Source organism: Archocentrus centrarchus, unplaced genomic scaffold (assembly GCF_007364275.1).
Source record: "Archocentrus centrarchus isolate MPI-CPG fArcCen1 unplaced genomic scaffold, fArcCen1 scaffold_58_ctg1, whole genome shotgun sequence".
Taxonomy (NCBI): domain Eukaryota; kingdom Metazoa; phylum Chordata; class Actinopteri; order Cichliformes; family Cichlidae; genus Archocentrus; species Archocentrus centrarchus.
Genome location: NW_022060279.1, coordinates 1,039,638 through 1,060,702, shown reverse-complemented (window position 1 = coordinate 1,060,702; position 21,065 = coordinate 1,039,638). Strand labels below are relative to the sequence as shown.

The 21,065-nt window shown below is 42.5% G+C and overlaps 2 protein-coding genes across 3 annotated transcripts; one reads left to right on the top strand and one right to left on the bottom strand.

The window, feature by feature from the left end:
- The first annotated feature begins 1,574 nt into the window (after positions 1-1,574).
- On the top strand, positions 1,575-9,105 carry nosip (nitric oxide synthase interacting protein). The gene is made up of 10 exons (XM_030725540.1): positions 1,575-1,694; positions 2,149-2,235; positions 2,391-2,496; positions 3,978-4,059; positions 4,913-5,048; positions 5,131-5,282; positions 7,484-7,600; positions 8,336-8,406; positions 8,488-8,596; positions 8,750-9,105. The coding sequence occupies exons 2-10, from the start codon at positions 2,166-2,168 to the stop codon at positions 8,819-8,821; spliced, it is 915 nt and encodes a 304-aa protein (XP_030581400.1). The 5' UTR covers positions 1,575-1,694; positions 2,149-2,165; the 3' UTR covers positions 8,822-9,105.
- A 351-nt stretch (positions 9,106-9,456) lies between these two features.
- Positions 9,457-18,768, bottom strand: rcn3 (reticulocalbin 3, EF-hand calcium binding domain). 2 transcript variants are annotated; one of them, XM_030725561.1, is made up of 8 exons: positions 18,626-18,768; positions 17,549-17,768; positions 16,804-16,997; positions 15,543-15,715; positions 14,512-14,572; positions 14,335-14,426; positions 13,314-13,421; positions 9,457-11,423 (listed from the first exon to the last, which is right to left on the bottom strand). In XM_030725561.1, exons 2-8 carry the CDS (start codon positions 17,764-17,766, stop codon positions 11,316-11,318), a joined length of 954 nt encoding a protein of 317 aa, XP_030581421.1. In that variant the 5' UTR covers positions 17,767-17,768; positions 18,626-18,768; the 3' UTR covers positions 9,457-11,315. The 2 variants fall into 2 exon arrangements, with proteins under 2 accessions (XP_030581421.1, XP_030581422.1); XM_030725562.1 differs by having other exon boundaries at positions 9,457-10,019.
- Positions 18,769-21,065: the final 2,297 nt, after the last annotated feature.

Here is a 21,065-nt window from a genome sequence, read left to right as displayed (position 1 = left end):
GTGGCAGCTCTTCCCATGAGCGGTATAGGTAATGTATTCCTGCACATGAGATCATCCTCCACACTGTAAACCCAGATAAGCTGAATGTACTAATAACAGAGTTACAGCAACCACCACCCATTTATTTCACTCAGGATAGACAAGCTCATCAGGAAAGCCAGCTCTGTCCTAGGATGTCCTCTCGACTCAGTGCAGGTGGTGGGAGACAGAAGGACTCTGACCAAATTAACATCACTGATGGACAAGGTCTCCCATCCCATGCATGAAACTGTTGCTGAGCTGGAGAGCTCCTTCAGTGACAGACTGCTGCATCCTAAATGCACAAAGGAGCGTTACCGCAGATCCTTCCTCCCAGCAGCTGTAAGACTTTATAATCATCACTGCTCCCAACAAAAACCACAATAGCCTACACAATGTAGGATAATATATAATATACTGTAAATAGTCCGGCCTGTTAAGGTTCAACACACAGGCACATCATGTACATTGTATATAGTGTTATTATTAGTAGTATTAAGGTTAATCTTGTTTGTTGATTTTATATATATATATATTCTTTTCTTAATAGTGTGAATTATTATATTTTTATTTATATTTATAATAACTGCGGCTGCTGTTACACCCAAATTTCCCCTCTGTGGGACAATAAAGGCTGTTTCTTCTTCTTCTTCTTCTTCTTGTTAAGTAAGCACTGCTCTATTACCAGTTGAACTAAACTGTATGACCAAACTTATCTTTTATCCATCCATCCATCCATTCGCTTCCGCTTATCCTGTTCAGGGTCGCGGGGGGGCTGGAGCCTATCCCAGCTGTCATAGGGCGAGAGGCAGGGTACACCACGAACAGGTCGCCAGCCTGTCACAGGGCCAACACAGAAAGACAAACAACCTTTCACACTCACTTTCACACTCTCATTCACACCTATGGGCAATTTAGAGTAGCCAATTAACCTAACTCCAGTAAGTGCATGTCTTTGGAATGTGGGAGAAACCGGAGTACCCGGAGGAAACCCACATATATATATACATATATATATATATACATACATACATATATATATATATATATATATATATATATATATATATATATATATATATATATATATATATATATATATATATATATATATATATATATATATATATATATATATATATATATATATATATATATATATATATATATATATATATATATATATATTTATATACATATATGTAACTGTAGATACTTGTGCGTAATTTCAAACTGAATTTCTGCGGGCCCCCTGCAGGACCTTTGTGGCCCTCACTTTGGGGGCCGCTGCCTTAGATCAGTCTGCAGAGCATGTCATTCCACACTGTCAGAAATATGTGATGGAAAGAAGGCAGCTGATCAAAAACCTCATTAAAAATGAAAGTTAAATGGGATCTTATTGCTACAAAACACAAAAATCAAAGTTATAAGGCCATATTCCATCATCTGCGACCTGAGAGGTGTTTGTGTTTGGCTTGATATGAGTTTCAGGCTTCAGACCAGTTGGCGGCGGTAATGCACCTTTCTTTTGTTTGTTTTCGCCAGTAATTGAGGAGAATAACAAGAAGAATAAGAAGAAGAGAATAAGAAGAAGAAGACGAGGCGGCTGTGGCTGAAGTTTGCGTTAAAGAGCCTTTTGTTCCCGGGATTTTCGTTATATACGTTTCGCAGATCTGGTAACGATAACACGGCTCTAAAGCTGCGTTAGCCTTTTTGTCTGTTGTGCTGTTTTCTGAATCCATTCGGTCTGTGTGTGTTTTCACTGTTTACGTTAGCAGCTAATGTTAGCGTCTCGGGGCGCATGATAATATTGTCGGAAGTCTTCCTCCCAACACTTTCAGATTAACTGTTATTAACTATTAACTCTCTGCTGGGGGAGCAGAATCGATACCAGCAGACTGAATGAACCGATTAGGAAGGCTGGCTCTGTGATTGGCTGCAAACTGGAAGCTGCGGTGGAGCCTGGGAAAACTTGGGGCTCTGCTGCAGCAAGGACGCATCATACCACATGCTAGCACCCTCTGTAATACAGTAGATGTGTGGTGGAGAGACATCTGGGGGATATTATTTCATCAGCTGTAACAAAAGAATTTCTCAAATATGAGATAAACTGTTTCTCATTTAAATTAGGGAAACACTGAAGCACGATGACTCGCCATGGAAAGAACTGTACGGCTGGAGCGGTTTACACATACCACGAGAAAAGGAAGGATACAGGTAGGAAAACTCAGTGCAGTCTCAGTAGTGTCCTCTGTGCACTTGTCTGGGTTTTCTCCTGTCTCTGTGTCTCTGTATCACTTGCACGCCAGAAAGAGCATGTGATTTTCTGTATAATCGTACAGTACAGCTAATCATGTCGTTATCCTGCTCAGCGGCCTCTGGTTACGGGACACAGAGAGTGCGACTCGGCAGAGATGCAGTCAAAGACTTTGACTGCTGCTGCCTGTCTCTGCAGCCCTGCCGGGATCCTGTTGTCACGTATGTTTGTCTCTCCAGCACACAAACACCTGCACACACGGGATCACTGACTGAAATAACTGCAGAACAGCTTTATTGTCATTGCACACATACAATAGAAATATAATGCAACTTGCATTTAAAATGTGTTAACTGGTAACAGTATAAATAAACGCACACTGTATTATTGAGACGGCACAGTTTCTGCTGAGAATTCAGTTCTTTTATGTCACATGGGTAAAAACAGTCTGGAGGTGCTGAGTCTGTATAGCGCCTCACAGAGCAGCAGAGTGAGAGTTATGTCTGTCGCCTGCTGCGGGCAGGAGGCTGAGTGTGTATAATGTAATGAACCAGCAGCAGCTGCTGGGATGGACCTGTAGGCAGACTGTGTTTTTGTTGTGGTTTGCTGTGCAGTCGTGAGCAGAGCGCTCAGCATGTAACCCTGTGGGGCTCCAGTGCTGAGGCTCAGGGCCGATTGTGCGTGATCTGATAACAGGTCAGCGTGTGTACTGACTCACCCCCACCTCATGAAGTCTGGAAACCATTCTGCTGGGGATGATGGTGTAAAATCCACAAACAGCATTCACACATACAGTACCATGAAAAGTATTTACTAATTTCTTCATTTTATACATATTTGTCACCCTTGCATGTGTCACGTAAATCTGGTAAATTCATAATGCAGTTTTTAAATCATGATTTCATTTATTAAATCTAAAGCTACCTGCTCTATGTGGAAGAAGTAGCTGATTAAGTGATTAACCACCTTTTTTGGAAATCTGAGCTCAGTTTCACTGTTCTGGACACTCGGGTGAAGAGAGGAGCTGAGCTGTCAACTGATCACCAGCTGGTGGATCAGGTGTCGGGGGGGATGCTGGACAGCCCTGGTGCACCTTAATGTGTGTGTGCTGGAAACTGCAGCAGAACTTTAACAATGTTCTGAGGGAGTTTGAGGACACTGAGTCCTGTTTTGCTCCTTCATTGTCGAGGCTGCTGCACAAAGCTGCAGCCGCAGGGTGGTTGGTGCCTTCGTGGTGATCCCCGAACCAGATGGTGGACACCGGAGGTGAAGGGAGCCACAAAGCTGAAAAAGGAGTCCTGTTGGACTTGGTTAACTCAGTCTCAGAGTTATGAATTTAATAGTTACACAAAATAACAATTTTTTTTAAAAGCTCACTGCTGAATAATTGGCTTAAAGTATTAAAATAGAAAAGCAAAGCAAAGATGTGTGGATGTGTGTGGATGGTGGTCTGTCTGTGTTGGCCCTGTGACAGGTTGGGATAGGCTCCATCCCATTATGTTCAAAGACTCCACCTAGTGGTCAAGCTTGGTGCCACAGCAGTCTACAGTTTCTGACAAATACATCTGAACTGTTTTATATATTTTTAATGAGTTATTAATGGCAATTAATTGAGCTATGATCCCTAATAAACACATTAAAACATGCTGTCTAGTGTTAACATGTGTCCACATGTGTAACACTGTCATGTTTCTGTAATCAGTCCAGATGGATACCTCTATGAAAAACAGGTCATTCTTGAATACATCCTTCACCAGAAGACAGAAATTGCCAAAAAAATGAAGGTGAGCAAGTTTCAGAATTCTACCCTAATAACTCACTTAGCCGTACGTCACTCCGCACAGACAGTTATGTTGATAATGAAACACCAGAGGGATGTATTATGAAGCAAGATTACATCATCACAAAGGCCATGAGGGCGGCTCTCTTCTTTCCTGGCTACATCACCCAGGGGGGTCCTGACACCGCAGTACAGTCACTGTCCTGAATTTCCGTGTGTTCATTTGGTGATGGTGTTTCAGCTTGGTGTGCTGCTCAGCCTGTTTTACACCCGTCTACTGCAGCATATTAATACCAAAAATACTGCTTTGGCTCTGGCGGCAGAATGAGGTGGTTTCCACGTCTCCTTCAACAGGCTGTGGGAGAGAGTCAGGCCTTTAAAGTTTAAGTGAGTGCACTTTAAAGTTTCAGATGTGCAGCTGTACATGTGAGAGAGAAACAGCAGTTCTAAAAGAGCACCAGAAATATGTTAACTGAGCTGTCACATACCCCAAACATGCACAGAAGGTTGATGACCACCTCTGTGATCCCGTCAGCTCTGACTCGCCTGCAAGCTTTTGTTACACCAGCCAATCCAAAGACAGAGCACGAGTGACTGTTTGAGTCTGAGGACAGTTAAAAATAGCATGTTTACAGCTTCCATGAGCTGTGTGCTTATTATTATGGACAGTATTGTATTTAGTGGTTCGTCAGTTTCCTGTCATTCATTCGTGATGATATCTGTGTTCAGTGAAACACGCGGTAACGTTGAGTTAAATGTTCTACATTTTTGCTTTTTAAATGGGACAAACTCTTCATTACAAACAGATAAATGTATCTGTATTACTTATTTGTATTTTTCTCCTTCTGTTGCTTCAGGCATATGAGAAGCAGAAGCAGGCGCTGAGGAGCAACAGCCAACTGGAGTCCAAGTCAGAGGAGAGAGAGAGAGTGGAGAGGTTTAAAACTAAGGAGAGCAGCATTGTGTCCAAACCCATCAACCCCTTCACATCAGGTGCACCCATGTGCCGCAACACTGCACCCCCTTATCGCCACAGTTCCCCGTGACGAATGCTGGATTACACGTTTCCTTTCAGGGAAGAACGCGGGGAGCGAGACGGGCGGGACGCAGAGCAGCCCCGGAGAATCATCCAGTGCTGGCACGCCTGCCTCCTCCAGCCAGAGCCTGCCCAGTTTCTGGATTCCTTCACTGACACCAGAGGCCAAGCCCACCACCCTCAAGAAACCAGTGAGTGACTGATGCTGTTTCTCAGGCCATGGGAGCAGTTTAGTAAACCCTGTGTGCTGAATGTCGCTCAGCAAATGTTGAAGTGTTTATGAAGACCGTTAAAAAGGTGACAGTGGGGGTGGGGTGGGGGGTAGTTGTCTTAAATTTGAATGACTGCTCACAGAAATCAGGTCATTCCTCGCTGCAGTAGCATGCAGGCTACAACTGATGATTTTACCTGCACGTGTCTGCAGATGACTCGTTAAATGGGAGATGCCCCGTCATGTAGGGGCTGGTAAACACTGTTACCTGCTATGGAGAGAACAGTGACCGAGAAAACTGAAGAGCTAACCATAGATTTGAGGATGCAGGCTCACCCTCTGCAGCTTTGCACCATCAACAGGATTCTAATAGAGAGTTTTAACTTTCTCTGCCTTCACGTTACAGACGACCTGAACGCTGCAGTAGCTGATGTGAGCCCCTCATCCAGGCTGACAGGGGTCTTATGGAGAGCATTTTTACAATGTCACACTGTTACTGTTAGGCAGAGAGGAAATCCCCCCCCCGGACACACTGTACACACAGCACTGCTTTAAGAAGGCACAAAATATCCTGAAGAACCCTCAGCAGTCAGAGAGAACCATCACGGTTCCATAACTGCTTTTTCCCAGCTGTGATCAGGACATTAAGGGAGGAACATACACCACAGCCTCAAATATCAGGGTGTGGGGTCATTGACCTCTCATTATCTCACCCCCCTGATCTCTGTCACAGAGAGCTCACACTAGCTTCCTTCTATCACAGAGCTAAAAGTGTGTTTTTACATATATGTGTAATAACTGCATGGGTGGTTACCAATACTACCTCAAGGTTCCTGTCTCTGAGTTTGCATGTTCTCTTTGTGCCTGCATGAAGTCACAGTTAGGTGAACTGGTGAGTCTAAATTGGCCGTGATAGCTGAAGTGCTGTGTGCTTCACTTTAGTCTGAAGTGCTCCGTAGAAAAGAAGCCCTAAAGCTTCGATGTATCAAGTGTTGTGAACACAGTGTTTCCAGCCAGGACTGTTTGCAGCTTTGGGAACACTGAGCGTCTCTGCGGACCTGAAAGAACTGCACCCCTGCTACGAGGGGTCACCACAGTGGGTAGCTCCACATATTTGATCTGACAGAGTTTTATGCCAAATGTCCTTCATGACGCAACCCCAAAAGGGGATTTGTGTCTCCAGCTGGAATCCAACCAGCAACCTTTGGCTAGCCAGATGAATGTGATGGCAGTACACCATTGAAAGAAGTTTTGATTAAAAAAAGTCTTCAGGTGTGAGGACAGGGAAGAACTGTGGAGAGCACTGCATGACTGAAGGGTGAAGCTCAGGAAACACAAGGACCCCCACAGGAGAAAGCTGGAGGCCAAACAAGGAGAATAACACGAGAGATGTGTGGAGTGGGAGGAAGACAATCACTGACAGGGGGCAGCCTGCAGAGAGCAAAAGAGCTAACAGTGTCTTCAGCCACAGCTGAAAAGATCTTTTGACCCACTTGCATACACACCGAATCCGGGAGTCTCCTACGTGCTCCAGAGCTTACTCCCATGTAGATGGTGACGGCTGCACAGTGAGGATCACCTTCTTTGATTTCTTTAGTGCATTTAATGCGATCCAGCTGCCTTACAGGAAATGTAAACACATCACTGACTGACAAACAAGCCACAGTGGGTGAGATTGGGTGAGGCAGCACATGCATGAGGACAGTGAGACAGTGGTGAGGCGGGGGTGGGATTACATCAGTGATCGCTCTGAGCTGCTTCTTGTTTGCAGTGGTGATGGACACAGGAGGTCAGGCATGAGTCTCTGTGGGGTGTGATGGCTGTGATCTGTGGTGAGAGTAGGGAGCAGGTGTGGGTGGCAGAGTTGAAGTTGTTCAGATTTTCCCTCGGAGTGATGGACAAGACTAGAAATGAGTCCATCAGAGGGACACCTCAGGTCGAGCTGAGGGCCTGAAGCCTGCCTGCAGTGCCAGGTTTACCTGTCAGTGTGTGAATCTTTGCTGTGTTTCTCTCTTTGGTGCTGACAGTCATGTGGAAACATCTGGCTGTCACTAAGTTCTTACATCTTTGTGCTTACTAAAATCTATTCACTGCTAAATTTTGGTATTGATTTTTAATTCTGTTATTGGAAATGTAATGACATAATTTTGTAACGGCTGCGATTTTCTCTTCGTCTGTCAGAGCAAGACTGTCTTATGTCCAATGTCTGGAAAACCCATTAAAATGAACGAGCTAATCACGGTGCGCTTCACCCCGCTGGACCCAAGTCTGGATCGGGTCGCCCTGCTCACCCGCCAGGTCAGTTTACTTAGCACGGTCAGAGGTCAGAACATCTGAAATGTTACCTCATACATGCAAGCCACCAGGCTGTTGTGTAAAACATTACACACAGTACATTTTGTAAGACTTGTTTATTGCTCTGAAAATGAGTGTAAGTTATTTAAATCAACACATTAAATGAAAAGTTTGGGTAGTCAGAGTTGCAGCGTAGCCACACAAAGTTATCAGTTATCATTTTAGGGCACATTGTGTCAAATATAAACTGTATGCCAAACTCAGCAGCATTTTATGTACAGTTAAAGTGTATACAGTTAGGAGGGGATCTTGGAGCTGCTGCTCTTTGCATGTCTTAAAGAGCCAGGTGAGGTGGTTTGGATGCCTCCTGGGCTCCTCCCTTTGGAGGTTTACCAGGTAGCACATCCCAGGGAAGACCCAGAACCCGCTGGGTCTCATCTGGCCTGGGTGCACCTCAGGAGGAGCTGAAAAGAAGGATGTTTGGAATACACGGATGGATGGATGGACGTTACATTTATGTCCGATGCCTTTGTGTTGCTGAGTAGTTGGAACTGAATGTGTGAGCTCAGACCACCTCACTGAGTGCAGGTAGCTGTTAGCTTTTTCTGTAACAGCACTTTTTCTCACTCTTGTGTTATTGGTGTAGTCACATTGTGTTGTGTCTTAGATGAAGATTTTATGAGTAACCAGAGCAGAAGTCCTGATTTGACAAACGCAGTAATCCTGTTTTCTGTTCAGGACAGGTACGTGTGCGCAGTAACCAAAGACGTCTTGGGCAACAGTGTTCCCTCTGCTGTTCTTAAACCGTCGTAAGTGCCAAGCTTGTTTTTATGAAACCAAACTTCAGTGTAAGGACTGTGAGGGGATACCGACACGTGTCCTGTGTTCAGAGGTGCTGTGGTGACGCAGGAGTGTGTCGAGAAGTTGATCAGGAAGGACATGGCCGATCCTCTGACAGGAGACAAACTGTCTGAAAAAGACATCATACCACTGCAGAGGGTATGTAGCTCCACTTAATACGAATGCTTTTAATTGCTGAATGAATTCCTGAAGTCTTTCACACAGAGAGTGGTTCCTGCCATCAGTGCGAGGATGTAGATGCAGTTGTCGTGCTGCCTGACAGCTGATTGTTGGTCTGTTGTGCTTCGACAGGGTGGAACTGGCTTTGCGGGTTCTGGGGTTGACCTCACAGCCAAAGAGGCTCGTCCAGTGATGCAGGCATGAAACGACCCAAGACTCCAGTGTTCTCATAAGACTTCACTGGGCGTCCTTACTGTAGTTCTGTTAAGTGTAAAAGGGTGAGATCGTTTTTGCAGCATATTTCATCATGTCTGATCTTTTTTGTTTACGTAGCATTGCCTTCTGAATGACCTTTTTGTGAATATGCCTTCACTGATCATCTGCACAACGCAGATATTTGCAAAAGTTTTAGTTTTCAAGCTACCATCCAAATTTTGCATTCTCATGGATTAATGTAAGACATTTAAATAAAATCCGTTTTAAAGCAAGGCTTGTGTAATTACTATCACTGCTCTATTTCATTCATTTTTGAGGTGCCTGTGGCTTAGGAGGTAGAGCAGGCTGTGTACTAATCAGAAGGCTGGTGGTTCACACGCCTGAGTGCCCTTGAGCAAGATGCTGAACTCTAACTTTTCAGTGTAATTTATATAGTAAAAACTACAATAAAATAAATTGCTCCTGATGCATGCATCAGAGTGTGAGGGTATGCATGGAAATGCTGTATCACTGTGAATATGAATATAAAAAGTATATTTATAGTCTTTTTACATCATTAGCATTTTCAGCTGTTATGGACTACAGGCACCTTTCAGGTACATCTGCTGCAGGCATACACAAAGCAGAGGCTCAGGGTTTTTATTGTGTTCACAGGTGAAATTTACAAACTGCAGTCGGTGCTCTGAGCATGCATGAAGTTCACAGCATGTCTGCAGTGTCTTAATTCGAGCTGCTTGCCAGTTGATGATGGATTATGGAGAGCTTCACATTGGGCCTCATTCACTTGGATGTGCACAGTAATGTTCTCACCCTGAAATGTGCCCGCTGTGCACATGTTAGTGAATCATTCTGAATTAACTGGTCTGTGCCACAACCTGCACACTGCCGCACAAGTTTCTCCTGACACACTCACTGTGGCCCAAGTGAAAAAAGTAACAGACCACAAGAAAAAAGAGCCGGTGTAATCTAAGTCTGACACTTGTTGGCTCATTATGTTCACGACTCCCAGGTGTGTGTGTGTGAAACATTCGTATGCACAATTTGTAAATGAGGCCCAATGATCCTGAACAAACAGAAGTCACAGTTCATCGTGGTCGTCCACCCTCATCCCTCCATAGTCGGTGATCGTACTGATCTTGATGAAGTCCAGCTTGTCGAGTATCTCAGAGAGAGTCAGACGGCCATCCTGATGAGCAAAGTACAGGAACTCAAATAAAAGCAGTTTCTATTTTTATTCTCTGTGGAATTACAAACAGTGGAAGTCTCATTATTTTGGAGCCAATCATGTTTATGGCCTAACAATTTAACAGTGAATACTCACCAACTTCATTAGATATGACCTGTTCTCATATTGTAATTAAGTAACAGAGTATAGTGAGAGACATTGGCATGTCCACAGATGTCTGCAGAGGCTCAGATAACTAAATTCACCTCACCTCACCAAACACAGAAATGCACAGTGCAGTGCCCATGTGCTGCTCCATTCAGCACTATCAGCACTCTGCAGTCACTGCACAGGTGACCTCATCTGACCCAAGATGATCAATTTCAGTTTCATCAAATGATGTGTTTCCTATTTGTTCAGCATAGGCCATTTCATTTTTGCGTTGGTGGTTTTCTTTGGCTGCAGCTTATGCCATTATAAAACGGTGAGGAACATCATGTCCAACAAACTGAGCATTTTTGGGGGTACATTTTCTTCATCTGCGAACGCTCTTAAACGCTCTCCCAACTCAAAGAATACTCTTCCAAAAAATTTAAAGGTACTAAATGGCCAAAAAGCAAGAGACAAACCCCCAAGTTCATTAAAAATACTAAAACTGATGTTAAAGGCAGCAAACATCATGAGTTACAGGAGAACAGTTTTCATGGGTATGAGATGTAGTCAAAGGAGAAGGGGGAAGCTGTCAGGTTGAAATTCGAGGTAAATTGAACAACTTGAAAACATCTCAAAAAACATTTTTCAAACAAATGTCAATATTTCCCACCCCGCCCAGCAACAGCTCCTGCACATGGAGAATAATAGGAAGCACTTAAAAATGATATTCATAATTAAAATCACAATGCAACACACACACACTCCGTTTGACAGCATTTTTTGAAATGTTTACATGCTGCATGTTGTAAGAACATATGCCTTCCCTCTCACAGGCGTAAAACAATACTGAACATCAGAATTTTATGTCTTAGAGTTTTGCAGATCTGTAGTTTTCAATGGACAACAGCACTGTGTTATGAAGTTATGCATTTCAGTACAATTCTGAATAAAGGCATGCACACAGTATGTGACATCATTTGGAAGTGTGTGTGTCTGTTAAGTGATGCATATGTACATGTAGACAAGGGTAGATACCCAATAACAGCATAACCCAGAGCCAGAACCTGACCTTACCAAGTCCCACCCCTACTTTGATCCCCCTGTAACAAAGTTTCCTATAAAAATCAAATTAAAACTGAAATTATTTTCAGACAGGACAGCTCGTCAAAGTTCATCATGTCTCTTTGTTAAGTCTTCCCCATAATTGGTGGCCTGACTGCCCACAAACATGTTCCAGTTGGCCAGGATCTCCTTCTTGGTAATTTTCTCGTCCTGTTGATTGATCGCCAGATTCCATCCGTTGGTTTAATTGATTTAGCAGTTTGAGGGAGAGAAGGAAAAGAAAGAGTGAGACACAGAAAGAAGCTCATTAATAATTACACCCAAATTAACCCAATCATTTCCATTCCAAGTGATTGTAAGTCTGCACAGCTTTGGTGGCTGTAGCTCAGGAGGTAGAGCACTGCATGCAAAGTATCCTTGATACTGAACCCCAAGTTGCTCTCCATCAGAGTATGAATGTTAGCTAGTAATCACTTAGCTGTAGAAGGAAGTGCTTGTGTGATTGGGTGAATGTAAACGTGTTGTATAAGCGCTTTGAGTGCTCAGCTGGAGTAGAAAAGCACTATATAAGAACTAGTCCATTTACTGTTTGACCAAACTCTCTAAATGCTGGAACTTACAGTACTGTACAAAGGTCTCGAGCCACCCCTCAGTTCTTTATATATTGCAAGGAAAATCACAAATAGGTGCAGCAGTTTATTCAAACATGCAAAAATACATGGAGATACAATATAAATCAGAAACAGCTTGTATACTACTGACGAGGTGGCAAGTCATTACTTGGAATGGCCTAACCATTTTAAAGTGTATACTCACCAACACTTAGACATGGTCTGTTCATATATTGTAATTAAGTTCTAAGTATAGTGAGAGGCAGCTTTCGTGTATTTTCTTGAAGTAGTCTTCAAGAAAATCTCTGCAGGCTTCCTGAAAGCTTTTCTTTAGAACCTTCCAACTCTGCTTCAGTAATGTTGAGGTCCAGGCTCTGGGTCGGCCGATCCATCAGCGATAGTGCTCCATTTTATGTGTGTGGTTTTTTTATCATCAGCATCAGCAGTGTGTTTGTGATCATTATTGCTTTCTAAATGGTGTTACATGGTAGATCTCCAGACCATGACCGAACCTCCACTGTGTTTTACAGACAGCTGGAGACACTCACTGTTTCCCTCATTTCTGAGCTCTTCAAATTTGAATGGATCACTCCATAAAAACTGTCACCACTGGTTTTCAGTGTAATTTGGTAGACCACAGCATTTGCTCCCAGTTTCCCTTCTTAAGGAGGGCTTCTGGACAATCACCCGTCCACTGAGACCATCTCTGATGAGGCTTCGGCGAACAGATGCATCTCTCAGGCCCGGTTCAGGTCTGGATTATTTCCTGTTTCTAAATATCATGACTTTCAGATACTGTTCATCTGCTGTAGATCGTTTTTAAGCCTGCCACTTTTCCTTTTAGCCTCCCTGTGTCCAGTTTCCTCAAATTGTTTAAGTATATTTTTGTAGAGATGCACTGCACACCATGCCAACATACGCCAAGTTTCTAGATAATAGTTTTTTGAGAATCAGCTTGTTGGTGCAAAAATCCAATTTAATGCCTGTTAAACTGGGCTAAGAAATGGGAAAGTCCCTAAAGACACCATGTAAACTTGATTATTTGTTCAGTTGTCTGTTATGTGTAGACACAACACTGATTCATCCCTTGAGTTAGGTGCCTTTATTATGCTTCAGTGGTTCATGGGTCACTGTTAGGTGGCTTAATAAACAAATAAATATAATAAAACATAACTCTGAAAAAGGTCAGGTACAGGGACTGGACTGAACATGGGTGAAAAAGCAGCCAATGTCCAAAGAAAACTGAAAGACTTTCAGAAACGCTGTAAAAGTGATGCTGAAGACCACTTTAAAAAGTTACATGAAAGTGACTCCCTGGAAACAAATCAGGAGCCTGTACTGTAGCTCACAAGGACATATTTGTGACAGCTGCCTTTGCACTGTTGAATAAATTAACCAGTAAATTAACTTCCATGTTATGGTTTTAATGTCGAAGTCGGGCCAAAAACTGGACTCCTGGTGTGTCAGAAATGAACAGTGATGGGTTTACCTTGTCAGTGTCCGTCTCATGGATCAAATGTCTGGCTTCATTGTCAGCATGGTCAACCTCTCCTGGCAAAATCCACTCTGCCACTTCATTAGCATCCAGGTAGCCATCCTGAACAGCACAGAGAAAATTTACAAAACCATTTAGCGGTCTGAAACTGGCACCAAGTAGCAGATTCTAAAGCACATTTTCAATATGCGACTGTTGTTATTTGGCGCTATATAAATAAAGCTGAACTGAAACACCCTTTTGCCAGTTCTTGCTTGTCTATTAATAAGTTGGACCACCGCACAAACCTTGGAAAATGCTCTGACAATGATCATAACAATTTGGCCCTCATTCAGGTCTTCCACGTTCTCCCACAGCCAAGAATTTCCCATTCAGTTTTATTTAAACAGCACCAAATCACAACAGTGGCCTCAAGGCTCTTTGTATTGTAGGTAAAGACCCTACAGAGAAAACCCAACAGTCAAAACGACCCCCTATGAGCAGCACTTGGTGACAGTGGGAAGGAAAAACTCCCTTTAACAGGAAGAAACCTCCAGCAGAACCAGGCTCAGGGAGGGGGGGTCATCTGCTGAGGGGGGAGAGACAGAGATTAATAATAGCTAATGATTAAATGCAGAGTGGAGTATAAACAGAGTGAAAAGAGGTGAATGAAGAAGAAACACTCAGTGCATCATGGGAACCCCCCAGCAGCCTGATTGACATTTAGCTAAGACAGAGGGGCAAAGTAAGGCCTCAAGTGATTTTTTTTTTAAGTCATGGTTAAATTTGTGCCTGTGGTACAAAGCCCAATAACAGATTGATCATTTAAGCTGTGCGTTTGTGTCTAATTCAATTCAATTCAATTCAGTTCAATTCAATTCAATTCAATTCAATTCATATTCATATTTATTTATATTAATAGGCACCATAACTGCGTTTACAGGGTTTTCCTGAATTAACCTTTAACAAACAACAAAACACTCTCATTTTGCTTCATGATGAAGCTGCTTCATTTGGAAAAGTCTGCACATTTTACCTTATTGGCATCCCTGATCTCTGAGAAGTGTTTCCTCTCTGTCTGGACCCAGTCAGGCTCACTTTCCCCTTTCTCTGGTGTGTACATGTCACCTGTGAAGCAGCAGTAACACACACACAGGTAAAACAGATGACCTCCAGTGCAGACAGTAGCCGGTCAAAGAGACGAGTAACCTACCAATGTATTCTTCTAAGTTGACCTTGCCATCTCCATTCTTATCAATGTCCTCCATGGTTTCCTGCACATAGATAAGGTTTCAGTTATCTGGACAGTTCTCATATCACAGCTGCAGGTAAACGAGGCTGAGCGCCTTCACATTATGCTTCCCTGCAGAGGTGCTGATATATGATACATTATGACCATCATGTATAATGCAGCCATTATGGGACTGTGTTAATTTGTTAATGTCTGAATGTAACAACATCCAATTCAGTTTTATTTATAAACACCAAATCACAACAAACAGTCGCCTCAAGGCGCTTTAGACTGTAGGTAAAGATACAGATACAATAATACAGAATACAGTACATACAGACTCACACATGTGGCACAGTAACAGTACCTTCATTAACACTTGGATCTGACAGTTCTACTCATCAGCTGTTTATATCAGGTTTATATGGAGGAATAAATCCTGCACTCCACATGAGTCTCAGTCCTTCACTAATGCTGTTTCTGTACTGTGACTGAAACTCTTCAAATAAACCGTTCCTCTGCAGATGATCAGTTAGCTGTTTTACAACTACTCTTTCAAGAGTCTTTGAGAGAAAAGGAAGGTTGGAGATTGGCCTATAATTAGCTAAGACAGCTGGGTCAGTGATGGCTTTTTAATCACAGCCACCTTGAAGGCCTGTGATACACAGCCAACTAATAAAGACAGACTGATCATTTTTAAGATAGAAGCATCAATAATTGGAAGGACTTCTAATTAATGATTAAATGCAGAGTGGTTTATAAACAAGAGTAAAAAGAGGTGAATGAAAAGAAACAGTGCATCATGGGAACCCCCCAGCAGCCTAGGCCTATAGCAGCATAACTGAGGGAGGGTTCGGGGTCACCTGATCCAGCCCTAACTATAAGCCTTATAGAGCTGTAGAAAGAGACTACGATGCATCTTCTAGAAAGAACACACAAAGATGGCAGACATTACCATCAGCGCTACAGACACAGCCAAGAATACTGTGATGTAACTGGGAAGTAGATCTTACCTGAACTACCACGTCCTTCATGTAATCGAACTCTTCAGGGTGAAGGAAGGCAGTGAACTCCTCACGTGTGGCAATGCCATCTCTGTCTCGGTCAGCCGACTTGAAGCGCCTCTCATCCCTGGTGAGCATGGATTTATAAGTGTCCTTGTCATCAACATCATCAAACTCTTCACCTGAGAAAAGAAAGGATCAGTTTTCAGCACGTCACACTGTAACCAGGGTCTTCTGGGTGTGCTGAAGACACTAGAATGTTTTTAAACTATACAAATCCACGACTAATTCCCAGTACAGAGGTAAAGAAATTCACACCCATTTAAAAAGTCAAACGTTAGCTGGATCTACAGCAGGAATGCTATAAGAAAGTGAAGAAGCCAACAAAAGTTATTACTCCTCAAGATTACAGGGAAATGAGCCCATGAGCAAGCACTTTGTGACAGAGGACAGGAAGAAGAGAGCCATCTGCCAGGACCAGCTGTGGGTGCAGAGAAAGATGAGAAAGTAGGAACTCACAAAGAGACAGAATCAAACTACGGGAGCGAGAAGTCAGAATTTAATGGCGTGCAGTTAGGCTGCAACTATCGATTATTTTAGTAATCCAGTATTCTATCAATTAATCAGATAAGAAATACTTTTTTCACATGAACAGTTCATCTGCATGTTTGAACTCCTGTACTGCAGATGTTTCTCTGTGTGAAACAAACAGGGTGGATGGAGCAGCTACAAAGATCTCTGTTCTTCACCTGCTGATCAGGTGGTTGATGAAGGACCTGCAGCTGTGTCCCAGTAAAGGTTTTAAGGTGGCTGCAGGAACAAGCGCTGCTGCTTTGGATGCTAGGAAAACGTCTCCATCTGCTCGTGCTAATGGCAAATAGAGAGGGTGTCTGTCTCCTGAATCCAAGCTGGAGCTGCTTCCACAGAAGAGGGGCCTGAAAGCTGAAGGCTCTGCTTCTACTTTGAGAAACATTCGGCCTTTAAGAGCACTTGTTGAATGGTTCTGGATCCAGGTATAGCTCGTTATTTACAGATACTAATGGTACTTTAATATGTGACTTGAGAGGAGATGCTTCTGCAGCCTCTCAGCATGTTTTGCACAGGCTGACAGGAGCGCAGTATTAAAATCAGATTCCATGGCATAAAGGAGGAGGTGGAATAGGCAGAAAAGGAAGAAATGAAACAGTAAAGATTAAATTCAGATAAAACAGGAAAAAAGGAGAAGAAACCCAAGTAGGAACTGAGGTACGTCTTTCACACACAGAATTACCCAGATAGTAGCCATAGGTGGTGTTTTTATACTCCTCCCAGCTTATCTTGTCGTCTTGGTTACTGTCGTAGTCCCTCCAGTGTTTGTTCACATTTTCCTCGATGTACCTCCTCTGCCGGTGTTTGATCCAGTAATGCAGCTCCGTGTGGCTGATGTAGCCATCCTTGTCTGTGTCAATGCGGTCCACAATCTTCCTGTGAGGAGAGATGTTCAGAGCAGAGTTCAGAGTTTTTACGTCTGACTCTTCCAGCTGGGCTCCAGTCAGTGTGAAGTCTGTGAAACCTGTGGTCCTAACTGGACACTGAGCTTTTCTGGTCCCGCCGACTCCTGCAAACCATATTCACCCATACAGGACTCTATTCTATACACTATTCCTACCCCCCCAGGACAAAATATAAATAATGCTGACATGAGCGTCGTTCCACTGTGGAAGCTGGAGTGTGTGCACTGATGTGAACCGTAATATATTCTTCATACCGTTGTTTAAAACTGTTAAATCATAGAATATTGTGTAATTAACAGTTTGTAATATGTGATGCACACACATTTAGACTAGAGGTACATACTCAGACTGTGTCTTTAACACAGACAAAGACACCACTGAAGGCTCCAGTTAAATGAATAATCCTCGTTATAACAACTCCACAGTGACTGTACACACACCCAGGGATGTGTCCCACTGCTAAAGACACATCACACATAACACAGCTCACAAAATCTGTGACAGCATGTCAGTGAAACCTACGCTAATCTGTCTTTGCTCTCCTCAGGAGTAAGCTGGTCAAAGGTCTTAGCCTCTTCTTTGCCCAAGAAGGCCTCATGGTCATACTGGAAACCGTGAGCATCATCGTGGGCGTGGTCACTCAGATCAGGCTGGTGATGGATGCGCTTCTCCTGAGCAGGAACAGCAAAGGCAACAGCAGCCAGAATGCAGAGCGATGCTAATGAATTCAGCAGCATCATCACTGAGTTCAGGAGGAAGAAGACAAAATGTCAGATTCATATGACGAGCATAGAACACATGAGAGAAGACAAAGCATCACACAATCAGCTATTAAAAACATGTACGTTACCCACAGATATCAAGTTAGGACAGAGTGCTGTGGCAGCTCCGGTTTTCAAAGACTAGAACTACAGCGCCCCCGTGAGGTCTCAGACTGAAGGCAGAACATGGTTTTTTAAGCATCTTAAATATCATGTTTCTGCTCCGGCACTCACCCATTCACAAATACTTTGGTCTATGAGTGAGGCGATGAACCTAAGAGTACTTTGGCACCAGACTGGAGCAGCCCAGGAAAGAAGCAGCAACCTTCTGATTGGCGGAGGAGCTACTCTACCTCCAGAGCCCCCCCCCTCCATCTGGGTCCTATTCATACCACCAACTGGTGTTCAGGAGGGCAGTACTTGGATAATGTAACGGCACAGACAGCAATCACAGAGTTTGAAGAGTTTACATCTTCATGTCCAACAACTGGAACAAATATTCACTTCTTTACTCTCTAACCTGCATTTTTTCCCCCCATTTTTATTTATTTATTTATTTGTTTCCTTTGAAAATTCTTGTATGCAACTTATATACAAGCTATACAACAACAACGACTCATTAACACTGAACACTTAAACGAAGAAAACTCCGGTATCCACAGCTTCAAATCACTGCAGTATTACTGTATTATACTGCAAAAAAACTTCATGTCATCATCCACAAACACTCTGTGCACATTCAGAGTCACACTAAAAGAAATTAAACTGTCACAAAAGCGCACACACACACACACACACCACACATCACTTTGGACATGCAAGAAAACAATGAACTCACCAGATTTGTTGCAGCACTTCTTGCAATATTTGAGCACCACGTCACTCCGACAGAGATTCAGTCCGCGTTGGCACTCGCAAACTTTAAATAACAATGGGGAATGGGCGGGCTTAGTCACACAGCTACCCAATCATCGACGCCTTAAAGAAGACTCTAACCAATGAAAACGGAGTCATTGCGTGGGGAAAAAAAAGCTTCATGATAGGTTCTTATTGGCTTGTTACCGCCACGTTGTCATGCAAACGGACCACGTAATAACCACCGTGTAAGAAGTGAATAGCGGGTTACGTTCACGCCGTCCCTGCATCCTTCCACACTCCTGTGTCCAAACTCAGCGCTGCAGCCTTTATTGTAGTTATCTCTTTGGCTGCTGCATCCTTCCAAGGCCGCGTTTGAACACCGATTACGTCACAGCGAGGCGACGGCGGCTGTCCACATTCGAAGGCTCCTCTCCTCCTTTTCCATCATCAGGTGGGCCCATCGCGGCCCACCCTGTCCCAGGATTCATTGCGCATCTGCGGTTGTTGGATTAGATTAGATTCAACTTAATTATCATTGTACACAAGTATACAACGAAAAGTACATACTTGTTAGATAAGCGAAGCAGTCCAGGAATAATTTTAAGAGTATCGCTCTCAAATATCCAGCGGTATAAATGTTACAATACTGAAGGATCTTGAAACGTTAGATTCAGCTAAATTTCGGCCAAGTCACGTGATATTAGTGTGCTGCTTAAACCCGCGCCTTTGCTGTAAAGCCCAACGTTTCTGCTGGGTTTCCCTCCCTTATTTTCTCTCTGATTACAATATGTAAAGTATGTCCACGTGTTTATAAATCAAAATTGTTGACAGAATTTTAATTTTTGTTAATGCTGTATTACGACTGCAAGTGTCCAGAATCAGGAGAGACTGAGAAACCCACTGCTGCGAGGAGAGAGGCTTTTCACCCCTGCAGGGCAAATTCAGCTGAGTGTGAGGAAGAGGAGGAGGCAGAGGAGGGAGCACCAGCTGAGAGGAAAACAAGCTGTTCTCTGTAGCTGAAGGACTGCTGGAAACATTTGAAACAACCGCTAAATGGTCGTTTCCTGTATTTGCAGAGACATTTCCAGTACAAAATGTAACATAAAGAGAATTACAGTAACAAATATGTGGTGGCAACGAGAATACAGATCAGCTGAAAGAGAAGGTATATTTTATTTTGTAAAGTGAAAACCTTTATTAATCTGATATATATATATATATATATATATATATATATATATATATATATATATATATATATATATATATATATATATATATATATATATATATATATATATATATATATATATATATATATATATATATATATATATATCAAAGTGAGATTGTGGTGGTTTCAGTAGAGAAAGCACTCAGCTCCTTTAAGTAGGAAAGGCTATACAAAAACCTGTGTGTAAGTATCAGCACCAAAGTGTACTTGAAAATAAACGTGGAAGAACACAAACTTCTGTCAGTGTCTTTCTTTTCTTCTAGAGATAGATAGATAGATAGATAGATAGATAGATAGATAGATAGATAGATAGATAGATAGATAGATAGATAGATAGATAGATAGATGGATGGATAGATAGATAGATAGATAGATAGATAGATAGATAGATAGATAGATAGATAGATAGATGGATAGATAGATAGATAGATAGATAGATAGATAGATAGATAGATAGATGGATAGAAACTTTATTGCATCCAGCAGCTCAACACGCACAGTAAATACAGACAGTAGGGTAGAATACAAACAATGGAGGGAGCTGTATAAATTAAACTTTATCAACAAACAGACTAACTGCTCTAAGCTGTGCAGGGGTTTAGTGCTCTGAAAACAAAGAATACAGGGATATGAAAGAGTCCTGTATACATATACAAATGATAATTGTCAGTGCAGAGGCAGCTGTGCAACAATGCAGTGCAGTAATACACAGTAATATAATAATAATAATATCCAGTAATAATAATATAATAATACAGAATAACATAATACAGTAATACAGAGGGTCTGGTTTACAGAGTGCCAAGTATCAACATATGTAATGATGATTGTATGTTAATGTCCCCCAAGTGAAGCATTAAAAGTTGTGTGAAACACGTGGTTCTCGTTTCAGAATGGTTATGACTGCCACATTTATGTATGCTGCATATTACTGCTGTACATTTTTATACACTTCATATATTTTGAGGTACATTAATCAACAGCATTGGCTCATATTTTATAAGCAGGTCATGTATCATCTCTCTCCTGTTAGACCCACCTACCCAAAAACATCAGCCCATTGCAGGCTGCCTTCTCTGCTCTGGTATCGTTTCCATCTCAAGAAAATTAGGATATTACTGTATCAGTTTACCCTTCCTTGTATCTGAAACATCTTTTTATTTTACATTTAGTGATATTGCCCTTA

Excerpts from the sequence above, each read along its gene's own strand:
- nosip (XM_030725540.1), top strand. The coding sequence starts at position 2,166 with ATGACTCGCCATGGAAAGAACTGTACGGCTGGAGCGGTTTACACATAC. Across the intron at positions 4,060-4,912 it reads AAATTGCCAAAAAAATGAAG|GCATATGAGAAGCAGAAGCA; the intron begins GTGAGCAAGTTT and ends CTGTTGCTTCAG. Across the intron at positions 5,283-7,483 it reads CCACCACCCTCAAGAAACCA|AGCAAGACTGTCTTATGTCC; the intron begins GTGAGTGACTGA and ends TTCGTCTGTCAG.
- rcn3 (XM_030725561.1), bottom strand. The coding sequence starts at position 17,766 with ATGATGCTGCTGAATTCATTAGCATCGCTCTGCATTCTGGCTGCTGTT. Across the intron at positions 16,998-17,548 it reads GAGAGCAAAGACAGATTAGC|GAAGATTGTGGACCGCATTG; the intron begins GTAGGTTTCACT and ends CTCTCCTCACAG. Across the intron at positions 15,716-16,803 it reads CACCTATGGCTACTATCTGG|GTGAAGAGTTTGATGATGTT; the intron begins GTAATTCTGTGT and ends TTCTTTTCTCAG.